Source organism: Tamandua tetradactyla, chromosome 13, assembly GCF_023851605.1.
Source record: "Tamandua tetradactyla isolate mTamTet1 chromosome 13, mTamTet1.pri, whole genome shotgun sequence".
NCBI lineage: Eukaryota > Metazoa > Chordata > Mammalia > Pilosa > Myrmecophagidae > Tamandua > Tamandua tetradactyla.
In genome coordinates this window covers 6,988,034-7,002,248 of record NC_135339.1, presented here as the reverse complement: position 1 = coordinate 7,002,248, position 14,215 = coordinate 6,988,034, and the positions used below count along the sequence as shown (strand labels likewise).

Sequence of the window (14,215 nt, the reverse complement as noted above, 5' to 3'; positions counted from 1 at the left end):
TGAAAACAGAGTCTTGGTGTGCTTTGCATGGGTGTGTGATCTGGTGTTGGTTTTTTGGATTGAGCAGGCACAGACCCTTGACTCAGTGTCCCTGTGTGCAGGCCCCAGCCAGTCTCAGGCAGCCCCTGGGGAGACGCGTCCAAGGACACCCACGACAGCTTTGTGTGCCAAACTGGAAGTCACTTGTGATCTAGCTGTAGGTCACTGAGGCGGTGAACAAGTGAAGTAGGTACATGGGGAATGCTGAGAAACCATTAGAAGAAATGAAGCCCCTAAATACAGAGCCACACAGTTAGATCTGAAAACATATTTCTAAGTGAAAAAAGTAGACTGCAGAAAAGGGTCTGTAGCAGAGACTGTTCAGCTAATTTAAAAATGCATGTGTGCAGAAATCGCACATCAAGTGTCATGCCAATGAAAGGACGCGTATCAAGCAAGTGGGAATGGTCACCTGTGCGGCAGGTGGGAGGTGGGGTGGTGGAAGGAAATGGGGGCGGAGAATGAAGTTCCAAGGGAAGGAAAGAATCAACAAAGCCACAGGAGGGCCTTGCTCAGTTCAAGGAAGAGCCTATGTAAGAACTGGGAGTGGGATACACTCTACTGCCTGCCCCTTAGGTCCTACCCCCAAAAGAAAAGACAAACAAAACTCCTGTAGTCCTTCCAGCTAACCAACTGATAAAATCAAGACTATGGATATATTTTTAATCCAATTTTATATTCTTAGATAAAAGCTGGACAGACATACCTTGAAAAATCAACAGTCCTTTTTCTGAGTAGCAGGGTTATAGACAATTTTGATGGTCTTTCTGATGTTTTGTTACTCTGGATTTTCCGCTGCGAATGTACAAGGCTATCATAATAAGACAAGGATTTTTAAAAATGATGTCTGAAAACAAAAAATGTGGATGCTAGAATAGATCCTGGGGCATGTGGCGCTCTGGACATAAAGGGTGAAACTGTTTCAGAGAGAGAATTGTCAGCTTGGCCACTGACATCGAATGAAATCCTATCCAAAGCCTGTAAATTGCGCAATGGGTGTTTGGGCTAAAAATAAAGCAAGGTGCACTGTCTCACATGCTGCAGCCAAGAGCAAAACAACTCTGGGAGTGCCGCTGTGGGTCAGGCTGCCCTATTATTAGTTGTTTACCAGATCTTGCTGTCAGGGACATTTCCTTGCAGGAAGCCTGCGCCTTCTAAGTTCTCCTTGAAGTTTCCTATACTCCTGACAAACAAACAGGCAAACGAAAAGCCAACCTTTGTTATACTGTGAGACAAGCTTTACTCACCCAAAGAGTATGGCGATTGGAAAGTCAAAGACACAAATAAGCGTACTCTCAGGGCTTATTCAGATAATTGATCTTTGGTTCTTGTTCTTTATGCTTACTGCTCAAGGTGCCAGGCTCACCCGCCCAGCTTTCCACGCACTTACGGAGGACATGTTTTCCTTAGCTTGGGGTTTAAAGAATCATTTTGAGATCAGTCTTTTAAAGACACTGAGTGTGAACCAAATAATGCTGAGAATATAGGAAGAACCGATATCCTTGCAAACTCATGTGAAAGGAAGCTATAATTCAAGATGCAGAACAGCATGCATCTACAAATACTGGGAGAAGATTTATGTATTTCTCTTCTATTTATTCAGCAGCAGGTAATGAAAACGCAGGCTTTGAAGTGAGAGGTTTGCATTTTCACTCGACTTTGCAGCTACGCAAAGGTCTTTGGCCAGGTCAGTTTCCTTATTCTGTAAAAGGAACCAGAAAACCATCTCTGTTGTCTGCAGAGTGCTTGGCACATATTAGATTACCATTAAGTGTTAGTCACAGCTAAATCTGCGTCTCTTTTTAAAAAGTCTTCCTTGTTTTACTTGGTTTCAGATTCTTAGAGGAACTTCCTTCAGCAGAACTGGGCTGGACGAACACTGCCCCTTGTCCCACAACCTGGATTCGTCAGGAAGCAGTGACAGGACTTTGCATTTTGTATCTCATTTTGAATTCAGATCGGCTTTACGGAGCCATGGAGGTGGCAGGCATTTCAAATGCTGAAGGCAGAGCTGAAGACCCGGGTTCCACAAATGAAGACCTGCCCACTGCACAGCCCAACCTCTCCCCGGGAAGGCAACCCCATGGCCCCACTGGTCTCTGGGAGACGCTGGAACAGAAATATCTGGAATTCAAGCAGTTGGTGTTCAGGAGCCCAGAGGAGCGTCAGAAAAGCCTGTTGGGACTCCTTCCTCTCTTTCTCAAGGTCTGTATCCTTTTGTTTGGAACTGCAGGAGAATAATGCATTTTTCTTAGGATACTTTTGACATGAATTGACGCTGAAGTTGATGGTTTCAGTGTTGTCACAAGTGGTCTTTGGTTGGTTGTTCAGAGGAGACTGTGATACTATCTGATAAAGACATTCATCTCCAGGGTAGAGAGGGGCCTGGGAAAGACAGAGAACTGGCTCCTGAACTGTCCCTTTAATGTAAAAAATTACCTCATTCAACCACACTCCCAGCTTGGAAACAGAAACACATGCGTGTCCTGACACATGAGCCCAGAGATGCTAGTATCCTGATTCCTGTTATGCTAAACCAAGACCTAGGAGCACCAGAAAGTCTTGTATCAAGTGTGCCAATGATGCAACTGAGAAATAATCAGTAGGGAGCCACGGAACAGCCCTCCTTCCCTTGGTCACAGACTCCAAGAAACCCCAGTCCATCCATGACTGTTGGCCAGCTGGTGACAGCACGGGTGGGTGGGGTTTCCTTTGGTGTCTCAAAACAAAAGTTCTTGCCCATGCAGTCTGTCTCATAGCTAAGTATATTGGAGTGGGGTTGTAAGATTGAAAATGCATCTTTTTGTGAGGACTTGCTTTTTGCTTGACTTGTCGATTTTGGGTTACTGTTAGAAAAATCATATACATGTTCATTCATTCTCTAGGCTTGTGAGATTACCATTTGCAAGCAGCTTGGAAAGATGGAGACCTTGACAGGTTTTTATTGAGCAAAACCTTTGTTAATAATATATTTCATCTAATTTATTAACCAGAAATATTTAAGGACTTGCAAAGATGACTCTGAATCTTCTCAGGATTGTGTGTACAGAATGTATGGCTTAATAGGCATATCTTTCTGTAAGAAATTGTTAAGTAACACTCACTCACAATTTTCCTCAATGTTTTGGACTTGTACTCTTATACGTGCGGTTTTGAAGATTAGATCATAGGGAATGGACTGCAACAGAAGAGCCGAGTGAGGAAAGATGGTTGAGCTTTCTTCTTCCTCGCTCCACCTGTCTTGAAGGTGCCTCAGTCACAGCTTCTGGGAGTGGCTCAGTCTCATCCCACATTAACTTTACCTTTTGGAAAGAAAAACATGAGCAGTCTGCTGGACTCCTAGCTCAAGGCACCAGTGGGCCTGCTGCAGCTGTTGATGACCTGTTGGTCTCAGATTGTGCTGTTCCCACTGGGGCTGCCCTTGTTGACTTGGGAATCCATTCATTTGTTCAACAAATATTTTTTGAGCTCCCATACTCTGTCCGAGGGCTTGGAGATAATACAGTGAATCAGGCAACTGGAGGTGCTACCCTCGAAGAGCCTACGGTCTAGGGTAGAGGATACCAAATAGCACTTGGAATGTGTTTACTATGGTTGACGAGGCTTAAGATTTAATTAGTAGTCATTTTTTCCAAAACTGAAAATCTGGGGAGAAGTAGTAATGCCAGCTCTGAACACACTTGGGTGGAGATGGCCAGAGGCCCTCTTTTTAGGCCAAAGATAGTCTTGGTCTGTCCAGGCTACCACAGTTGCCCACCCCAAATATCTTTCCCCTAACCCCCTTCACTCCTTTCAGTTAGTTCACCCTCTAGCATTTGGACTTGCCACCCCATATACAGGGATTCCTATTGCAACTGCACCTTGATTTTGGTCAATCTTCCCAAACCTCTGTCCTACAGTTGCAAGTGAAATGGTTGCCTTAGTCTGCCAGAGCTGCTATCACAAATACTAGAGACTGGTTTTGACTTACCAACAGAGATTTACTGGTTCATGGTTTTGAGTCTTGAAGACCAAAATCAAGACACCAGCAAGGTTTGCTTTTCTCCAGAAGGTTGTAATGTCCTGGTGCTGGCTGCTGGCAGTCCTTGAGGCTCCTTCGCTTGCCCCTCTGCCTCCCATCCTATGGCAATGTTCTCTCTTTCTTGCTTCTGTGATGTCCAGATTCTCTCTGAAAGGCCTCCAGCAATCTGGATTAAGACCTACCCTCATTCATTGGGGTCACACCTTAATTTAAAACAACACCTTCAAGAGCTCCTATTGACATTGGGTTCACACCCACAGGGACACAGATTAAGGTTAGGAAGCCTGTGTTGGGATACAGAATTCATCTGCATCGCCATTAAATCCATGGGCTTTTGTGACAAACATAGCTCATCTCAGCATGTCCTTGAGCAATTTACTAACTATTGCTAAGCCTCAGTTTCCTTACCTGTAAATGGGATCAGTTACATTTTGCTGGGAGATGATGATTGAGCAATGAGATGACGATTGCGGAGTCTACAGCATGCAGAAAACCAGCACGGTCCCTACTACCCTTCAACCAGTCTCCGGGATCCAAATTACATGTCTGCACCTGGCCATTTGAGATCCAGTTACCATGTTCCCCATGCTGCTGACATAACCTGCTACTCTTTGGATCCCTGGCACCCACCTCTGCTGATCCTTGTAGAAGCAGAACATTACAGCCTTCTCATCATTTTCTTAAAACCCAGATGCTATTTATTAAGTCCTACGAGTCTAGAAGCCTTGTTGTTTTTGTTAAGTTCTGACTAATGAAACCCTGTCAGAAGCCAGAGACTTCAAGCTTTTTAATTAAGAGTCGGTGGTGGAAAGGAACTTGGGGAAGAGGGGATGTTGTTTGATCAGGTATAATGCAGGTAAGATCTGAGCTATAGACGGAGACTGGGAACATCCCCGGAATATAAGAATTCAAGCTTGTAACCGCTGTGCTCTGAATTTGGTAATGCAGTCTTCAAGGTTACCTATTAAGAACCCCCAGCTGGGAGTTTTCAGAATTTAGAAAGTTATATATCTCTCCTGGAATATGGTCATTTACCTAAAACCTTACACACATCTTCGCTGTCAGGGGAAACTGTGTCCCTCCTGGGCTCTGACTTCCGAGTGTACATAAAAGCCACCTGGAACACTTTGAGAGGAGCTTGTTTTCTATACCTGATTATTTTCATTTTGGGTCCATAGGTAAATCAAGAAGATCTGGAATATTCTTTGTGCTAAGACAACGCACATGAGATTTTTGAGTTGACACCCATGCTTGGAGAGGATTGTGTCCTTGGGTAGCAGGGTCTGGTCTCTGTTAGTCAGTCAGACTGAGTGTGGGAGGATGGTCTATGTGTGGTCAGGGCTGGGGCAGGTGGACGGCCGTGTCTGCCTCCCCCCCTTGACCTAGCCAGCCATGAATTTGGACAATAGGCAGTGACTTGTGAGCAGGCTCCTGCATATCTGCTTCTTTGGCATCTTCTTCCCAAAGAACTTCCCTTTAGGATGCTTTAAAATTCCTCTCTTTCAGATTTTCTCCATACCTGTCCTCTTCCAACCCCCAAAAGGGGACACGCTTTCCCCTTATCCCATATGGTAGATTGAATTGTGTCCCCCCCCCCCCCCCAAAATGCATGCTCTTTTTTTTTTTTTTTTTAGATGTGGTCTTATCTTAGAACACATTCCTGAAGGCTTGAACCCATTACAAACAGGACATTTTGAAGATGTTATTGTTAGTTAAGGTATGGCCAAGTGAATGAGGGTGGGTCTAATCCAAATGACTGGACGCCCTCCAATGAGAAGAAACCAGAAGCCATAAAACATGAAGTCAGAATGTCACAGGGAGGAACCGGAAGCTGGAAGTCAGTGGACATTGGAAGAGCAGGCACAAAGAGAGAGAGAGATGGCCATGTGATGGGATGCAAATCAAGGAACCATAAGGATTACAAGCAAGTCAGCCCCAGACCACTACAGACGTTAGGGAGGAAACATAGCCTTGGCAACAACTATTATTGTGGACTTCAAGCATTCCAAACTGTGAGCCAATAAATTCTCATTGCTTAAGCCAACCCACTGCATGGTACTTGTCATAGCAGCCTGGAAAACTAAGACACTCTTCTATCTGTTATACATAAATTTACATTAAAGTTTAGAGAAGTTCGAAGATGGGTTTGGTTTAGTTCTACAGCAGATAATCCCTCCCCACCCCCAGGTTAAAGAACACCTTCAGGGTATTAAGGAGGGAACCTACTCAACACGATGGTCAAAGTCTTGGTGCAATTTGTTTATTGCCTTGGGGACAAGGAGGCATCCAGTGAAATCCCAGGGAATTGGAACCCAACGGGAAGCCACCTAAGGGCATCATGCAGCATCATAGACTCTCCTTATGACTTGTTCCCCTTCCTAGGTGGAAGAGGAGTTCTTAACCAGGGCAAGTGAAGCAGTACCTTGATGCTATTTTCGTCCAATTCCCTCTGCCTTTTTCTTTTCTTTTTTTTCCATCCCTTCCTTCCTTCCTTCCTTCCTTCCTTCCTTCCTTCCTTCCTTCCTTCCTTCCTTCCTTCCTTCCTTCCTTCCTTCCCTCCCTCCCTCCCTCCCTCCCTCCCTCCCTCCCTCCCTCCCTCCCTCCCTCCCTCCCTCCTTCCCTTCTCCCTCCCTCCTTCCTTCCTTCCTTCCTTCTTTTCTTTCTTTTTCTTCCTTCCCCCTTCTCCCTCCCTCCCTTTCTCTTTCTTTTCTTTCTTTCATCCCTCCCTCTCTCTTCCATTCTACCAGCTTTCTCTTTAATCACCCTAGTCTGCCTCTGACCTATGCTACCCAAATTCTATATTAGAAATGAGGCTGAGAGACGTGAAATGACTTGCTAGGTTCAAACACTTAACCAGGGTCAGAACTGAGACTTAAAACTAGGTGCCCTGATGCCCAGGTGAGAGTGGTTGCTTGCACTGGTAATAGCTAGGTAATAGTCACTGAGTTCTAAGTAACTAACCAGGTATTTTGTTTAATCCTCACAATAACCCTAGGAAATAAGTGCTATTTAATCTCAGTTTTATAAATTAAGAAAGAGAGAGTTAGGGATGTGCTGTAACTTGGCCAGGTCATCCAGTTGTCAGTGGGGGAGCAGAATTTGATCTGAGCAGTCAGAGGCAGGACTCTGTTGTGAATCCCTGTGCCCCATGGGTAGTGGTGGGGGGATGAAAGGAGGTCTTTTCCTACCCATGGCTTTACCTGGCTAGGACCTTACTTTCTCTTTGGGTACTAGGAGAGCACTACCTCCTGCATACAATGTTCAAATGCCTGGTTCTTTAGATTTGAGGATGATTTATTGGGTCATTCAGAAAGTGACACTGAGCCAATGACTTCTGCAGTGGGGAAAGCAATGTTTTCAGAAAGGACTCAATTGACTGTTCTTTTCCTGCCAAGAGTTTTTGCTTTGGTGTTTTATTTCTAGAATCCTTTCCATCATAGGTCTCACACCAAGTAAGAAAACATTCTTCTAGCAACCATAGCAAGTACTGTAGCCTTCAATGGAGTTGGCTTTGGAGGAATGGGAACCACCTCCAGTCTTCAAGTTGCACAGACATATCCCATAATAATAAACACAGGGGAAGCTAGAACTATGGAAATAGTTGTTGAAGACAATTTATAGAAAGCAGACAGTGAAATAAACAATCTTCTACAACAAGTTGGCATATACAACTTGCGGGGGTTCAGCATGAGAAAAAAAGATCTGTGGATATGGATATGATAGGTCAGAGATGCTGGAGATTCGCTCACACTCCTCGTTTTGAGATGTGAGACCTGTGCCCCCTTCCCTTGAATATGGATTGATTTGTGATATCTTGATTAATGGAATTGGGAAGAAGTGATGTCTTGTCAGTTTCTGCACTCAGGCCTCAAGAAACTTGCAGCTTCCTCTCCCTGCCACTTGGAACACTCACTCTCAGAATCTAGCTGCCATGCAGCAAGGAAGCCCCTTGGAGAGGCTCATGTGGAGAAGAAGCGAGGCCCCTGACCTAGCAGCTGCTGAGAACAAGTCAGGAGTTATCTTGGAAGTAGATCCCCTAAGCCCAGAGGAGCTGCCCTAGCTGAGCTGAGTGGAGGAGATAAAAGCCATCTCTGCCAAGCTCTGCCCAAATTGAAGATCCACAAGAAATATAAATGACTGCTGTTACTCTAAGGCATGGGATTTTGGGGTGGTTTGTTATGCAGCAATAGGAATCTGGAACAGTGGGTAACATAGTAAGGAGTCCATTCATTTCCCATTGCAGGAGGATTGAAATGAGCAGTAAATGGGTTGTGCTTAAAAGTGAGTGTGTTTGGGGTGGGCCACGGTGGCTTAGCAGGCAAGAATGCTTGCCTGCCATGCCAGAGGACCCGGGTTCGATTCCCAGTGCCTGCCCATGTAAAAAAACAAAGTGAGTGTGTTTGTTCCTGTGTGTACATATGTGCATGCATGCATATACATAGGTGTGTACTCTTGGGCTAACTGCCTAATCAACGGTGCAGAGTTCCTGCTTTTTCCTGTGGTCCTTCATTCTTGTATAAACCAATGTGGACCCACCTGATAACTGGATAATGGTAAGTAATATTAAATAAAATAATAAGGACAACCAATAGTTGTTTTCAAGTTCAATGTCTGGAGAGGACAGGAAGGGCAAATACCACTCCCTGACTACCTCTGGCCTACCCCACCTGCGATTGGGGCCTGCAACATGGATTTTTCCTACTTCCTGGAAACAACATTCCTGTTACTTAAGCAAAGTTTGATGCATCACTTTTTGTATTTACAAAGGAAAAAGCCAACCATGTCACATGAGCAGGGAAAACGCACGTCAAGTCTCCACAATATTTTGAACTCACTTAAAGACAAAATCCCCAGATGCGGCAGTAATGGAGTAGCAGGGACATTGAAGGAATAGTTGAAAATCAACCAGGTTCTTTGTTATTCAAAAGCTGGATTTCTCTCCCCATCTCCTCAAGAGGGTTTGTCATTCCTTTGGAGACCAGAAGCATCATTTTCTTTCTCTTTCTTCCATGTAAGGGACAACCGTGAGGCATCATGGTGCAGCTTAGATAATGTTAGTAAACAAAAGTCATTTAAAAATATTGAGCAATATTCTCTCAGCATGCAACTCCCACTTTGGGGCAAAAAATTAGGTACTTTTGGAAGCTGCCTTAAATCTTTGGGGGTCTCTGCGGTACCATCTGGTAAATGATTACCTCTGTGCATCTAACGGCACCGGACAGCCAGAAAGAGTTAACGTGGCCGCCAGAAGTTGCCCGCTGCGGTCCCCGGAAGGAGTCTGAGTACTGGGAGAAGCTGGCTCCATATACAATTACTGTTCAACTCACAGTAGCCCAATTTGCTTTATTGTAGAGTGCCTCCTGGAGTCCCACTGCTCGCAAGACGATATGGATGCTTCTGAGTCAACTGCTTGCAAATTGGTCTTTGGGGGGTTTGCCAGGGTAGGGAGGGGCCCCAGGAATTCACTAGAAAAACATCACAGCTAAGTTTTTAGTCTTGGCAAAGGGAATCATCTTAACACAGAAATTCCAAGCCCAAAGGACCAACCTTCTCTTTCCAGGGATTAAAGTCTTAGGTGAGAGTTGTTTTCCAGGTGGTAGCCAGATGTTTCTGAGACCCGTACATGTGAGCTGGGTGTTCATATGTGGTATAAGAAATGACTCAGTGCCTGCCTCTGGTGGCTTAACTGATTCCTTGTGCTGAACCTCTGGCTAAGACGGTTTCTGTAAGAGTTCCTACCTCATAGAGTTTTTTTTGTGAGGATTGATGGAAATAATGCATCTATCCTTTTCCTAGTATTTGACATGAAAACAACATTCAATGCATCTGGTGTCACTATTACATATTGTAGGTGTCGTGGTCATTTGTTGACTTAGAAAATTTTCTTTGAAGGTCTCCTGTATGTGATAGTGTCAAACAGCGATCTAACGTTTTGGTTGTTTGTAGCAAATTCACAGACGTAAAGGACAACTGTGTACATTTGTAGGGCAGAAAATTAAAAGATTTCAGACACAGAGAAAGTTTTGGTCAAAGTATAATGAACGCCTAAGTCCTCCCACCCAGCACGGAAGAAAGAAAAGCATTTCAGATAAACTAAAGCCACCTGTGTACACATTCTAGAACATTCTGTTCCCATTCCCTTCCAATGGTAACCACTTGTTTGAATTTGGGGTACATCACGCCCTAATAGACACATACATATCCATTGGTAATATACAATATAGCTTCACAGCGTTTTGTAGAATCATACTATAGTATACTTTTACAAATTGCTTTTTCCACTCAATGCTATTTCTGGCGTTTATCCATGTTGATGAGTGTAGTTCTATATATTTCATTATATAAATATTACACAGATTATTTACCCATTACCCTGCTGATGAATATTAAGTTTTTCTCCAATGTTTCACAGTCACAGTTAAGGCTGCATAAATATTTCTTGGACACTTCTCCTTGTGCACATGTGCCAGGAATATGCTGAGGGGGTGGAATTGCTGGGCTACAGAGTATAGACCCTTTTCCCTTTATTGGATTGTGATAAATACTTCTTAAAAGCGGCTCTCCCAATGGCACTCTACCAGCAGAGCTTTGAACTTCCTGCGGTCTCACCCCTTCCCTTATATTTAATATGTCAGGCTTTCAATTTTTGCCAATTTTAAGTATATAAAATATCTCATTATGGTTTTAGTTTTTCATCTTTCCAGTTATTAGTGATTTATTATTTATTTCATCATATAGAAATCGTCTGTGTCTTTCACCAATTTCTTTCTCTATCAGGTTGCAGCCTTTCCTTATTGATTTGTAGGAACTGGGATACTAATCCTTCGTGAGTTTTATGTATCATGAATACTTTCTCCCAGTCTGTGGCACATCTCTTCACTGTGCTTATAGTCTCTTTTCATATAGAGAAAGTTTTTATTTTTATTTTTAAACAAATATAGTATCCATAGCAAAAAAAAAACAAAACATTGAAAATGATTTCCTTCTGATATTCTGAATCTCACTTGTATTAGAACTCAGCTTAAAAAAAAAAATCCAGTGGAGTTTCTGGGCAGGGATATAATTTCATATGGATCTAGGTGTGTGTGTGTGTGTGTGTGTGTGTGTGTGTGTGTGTGTGTGTGTGTATGTCAGTCCTGCAAAATTGCATTTCCCGAGTGTCACTGGATACCAGGAATGTGCACAGCAGCCTTCTTTCCTGGTGGGAAGTGGAGACGAGAAAGTCCAGAATGCCCACCTAGGGCCAGGGCCCCTGTGGTCGTTGGTCTGGAAGCAGGGTCCTCATTCCAGACCAGCAAACTCAGCCTAGGATCACCTGGTAGAACAAAGAAAAAGTGACATCTGCCCCCAAAATTCAATGAAATACCTAGGAGCAGGATTGGTCCAGAAACCAAGAGGAAATTCTGGAAATGATCTGCTATCTCAAGCAGAACTGTAAACCAAGGCTTCTGTGCCATAGTCTCCTAACCAATAAGGGGAAAAATCAGAGGAAAACGATGCCCAGATAGGACAGAAATAGTGAAAGGAGCTATAAGAAAGCATTTCAAGGACCTTAAATACCAAATGATGGATTAAAAAGAAACAAAACAAATTGGGTGGGGAAAGAATTTCCTGACCCTGGAACCGACGTCAGAAAATATAAAGCAACAGATTGAGAAATTCAATTTCATACAACATTTCAGATTTCTGGATGGGAAAACCAAGCAATAATAAAGTCAAAAGGCAAAATGATACACTGGTATTATGGACCACGGGTTAATAATATATATATTATTATAACATAGTATTATTAATACTTATATAATGTGATATTAGCAATATATATATAATATATATGTAATATATAATATACGTGTTTTTTTTAAAAATCAATATGAAAATACCAATAGAATAATCATTTAGGAATAAAAAGAGGAAATTCAAGCAGCATGAAAAGTGTTCATTCACTCTAGTAATCAAAAGACTGCCAATTGAGATGAGATGTGTTTTCTTTGGTCAGTTTGGTCCAGATGGAAAGGGAAGACAGCGCTCTCTGTGGACATGGAGTGCCCACTTTCACACTTAGAGCTCGCAAGGGTGTGACCTGATAAACTCTTTTTCTGGAGACCAAGTTTGTAATATGCATCAAAAGCTCTAAAATAAATGTACACTCTGAAATGGCAATTCCACTTTTTGGAGCTTATCTTAAGGAAATAGTTGAATGACTGAAACAAAAGGCATCAGCGGAGAATCAGTGAGACATAGGGCTTCCGGTCAGGGCAAGTGGACACATGCTAGGACCTGTTAAGGACACGAAGCGCATTGGGCAGTGCAGCAGGTTTTGGGGGAATTTGCTCATGGGGTCTCATCCAGGGGCCAGCTGGGTTGAATGTGCAGGTCTGGAGCTCAGCAGAAGATAAGGAGCCTAGAGGCCTTGGTGGAGGCATATGTTGCAGCAGGGAGGGTGCATGAGTTTGGAGTCCTTTGTGCTGCTCCTGGGGAAGTTGAGTCATTGGGCATGTTGCATGGAGGGAAGCAAGGTGATTCTTGTGCCTTACTTTATGACATCAAAAGCAAACAGCAGCTCCCTGTCTGTTATGCTGCAGGCCTGGGAACACTCTGTGGGGATCATCTGTTTTCCCAGCCTCCAAAGACTGGCAGAAGATGTCTCTAATCAGCTTGCCCAAGAAATACAGGGGGCCCTTGCTGGAAAGCCTGCAGGTAAGAGGACAGAGGTGCCGGAGAACATTTTTTGGAGAGCAAAGACATGCCCTGGCCAGCTATGACAGCCTCTCCTGGGCCTCCAGCTAAGCCCAGCTCTATTTTCTAGCAGAGTCCCAGGGTTTCCAAAGAGCAAGCAGGCCCAGTTCTGCCCCGACCAAGGTCATCTGGGAAGCAGTGCTGGGATAAAAAGTTCTGCCTTAGTGTTTAACACAGGGCATGTCCCAGAAAGGACACAGAGGCCAGAGTATGTTATCTGCTGTGGGGTCTCCCACCTTGTTTTCTTCCACCTTGTTTTTTTCCAACTCCTTTGAGTTGGGCCCTGAGGCTGGGTAGAATTTTAAGATGGGCACAGAGCCAAGGGGGAAGACGGAATCCCAGGAGAAGGAATAGCTTTTGAGCAGAAGATTCCGGAATGTGGAGAGACTGATTGCCAAGAAGCTTGTTCTCATTCATATGGTAATAGGGACCCATTGATGGTTCTTGAACAGGAAGAGTGGCATGACAAAGAGCGCCCTTTTGGGAGGTTCATCTGCAGAGTGTGACATGTTTGCTGGAGATTCAGATGGGGTTGGGGGGCAGTCGGCGCCCTTTTGGGAGGTTCATCTGCAGAGTGTGACATGCTTGCTGGAGATTCAGATGGGGTTGGGGGGCAGTCGGCAGGAGGAAGTTCTGAGAGCTGCCGCTGCCGAAGCCCATCTCCATGGGGGGGAGAGGAACCTCTAGGTGGAGGGATGTTTGGGTGGGGAGGTCCCGGTGCACTGCCCTGCTGGTCACACTTTCCTCTCGTCCTGTGCCGTGGCCAGAGCAAGCGCGGGTGGCGGCCCAGCAGTTGCTGTGGTGGAAAGGGGACGTGGACCAGGCTGGCTACCTGCTCCTGAAGTCGGTGTACGTGCTCACGGGCACAGACTCGGTAAGTTCCAGCTCCCAGGCATCTGCCGGAACCCCGCTCATCAGCGTGCGGGGCACACCCCGGCCCAGGGGGGCTGCCTCTCCCTGAAACCAATTCCTCCTCTCCTCCCTCTTCCCTTGTGGATAAAGAACGCGGGTCTCAGAATCTGAAATTCAGGTTGGCATTCTACTTTTGGGCTCACCAGCTGTGTGTGCCACTGGGTGCGTTATTTCACGTGTCTGCGGCTCACTTGCATTGCCTCCTTTAGAACTGGGAATGACGTGCCGCTTTCTGCAGGTCACTGCAAGGATTCATAACAGTGAGTGTTTATTTACTATGAGCTGGGGCAACGCTGAGTGGGTCCCACATACCATATCAGTCAGTCCTCCCAAGAATTACTTGAGTAGGAATTAGGACAGTGCCGCTTTTGGGGTGAGAAAACAAGGTTCGGAAAGGTTTCTTTCAGAAATGTTTCTAACTGAAAGTCTTGGAAATCAGAGACCGGGCTCTGAGCCACTTGTCCCTTACAGCTGCCTGCTAATCTCAGCGGGAAGGAGCCCGCC

The 14,215-nt window shown here is 44.7% G+C and overlaps 1 protein-coding gene across 10 annotated transcripts in view; it reads left to right on the top strand.

Annotated features, from left to right (window-relative positions):
• WDFY4 (WDFY family member 4) overlaps nt 1-14,215 on the top strand; it is a 281,815-nt gene that overhangs the window by 22,793 nt on the left and 244,807 nt on the right. For 8 of the 10 annotated variants that reach the window (XM_077124656.1, XM_077124653.1, XM_077124652.1 and 5 more), the window contains exons 2-4: nt 1,875-2,244; nt 12,646-12,760; nt 13,567-13,673. In XM_077124656.1, coding sequence (XP_076980771.1) covers nt 1,875-2,244; nt 12,646-12,760; nt 13,567-13,673 — 592 coding nt within the window. Of the gene's footprint in view, nt 1-1,057; nt 1,649-1,874; nt 2,245-12,645; nt 12,761-13,566; nt 13,674-14,215 lie in introns of those variants that run through there. The other 2 variants (XM_077124654.1, XM_077124655.1) reach the window with 2 other exon arrangements.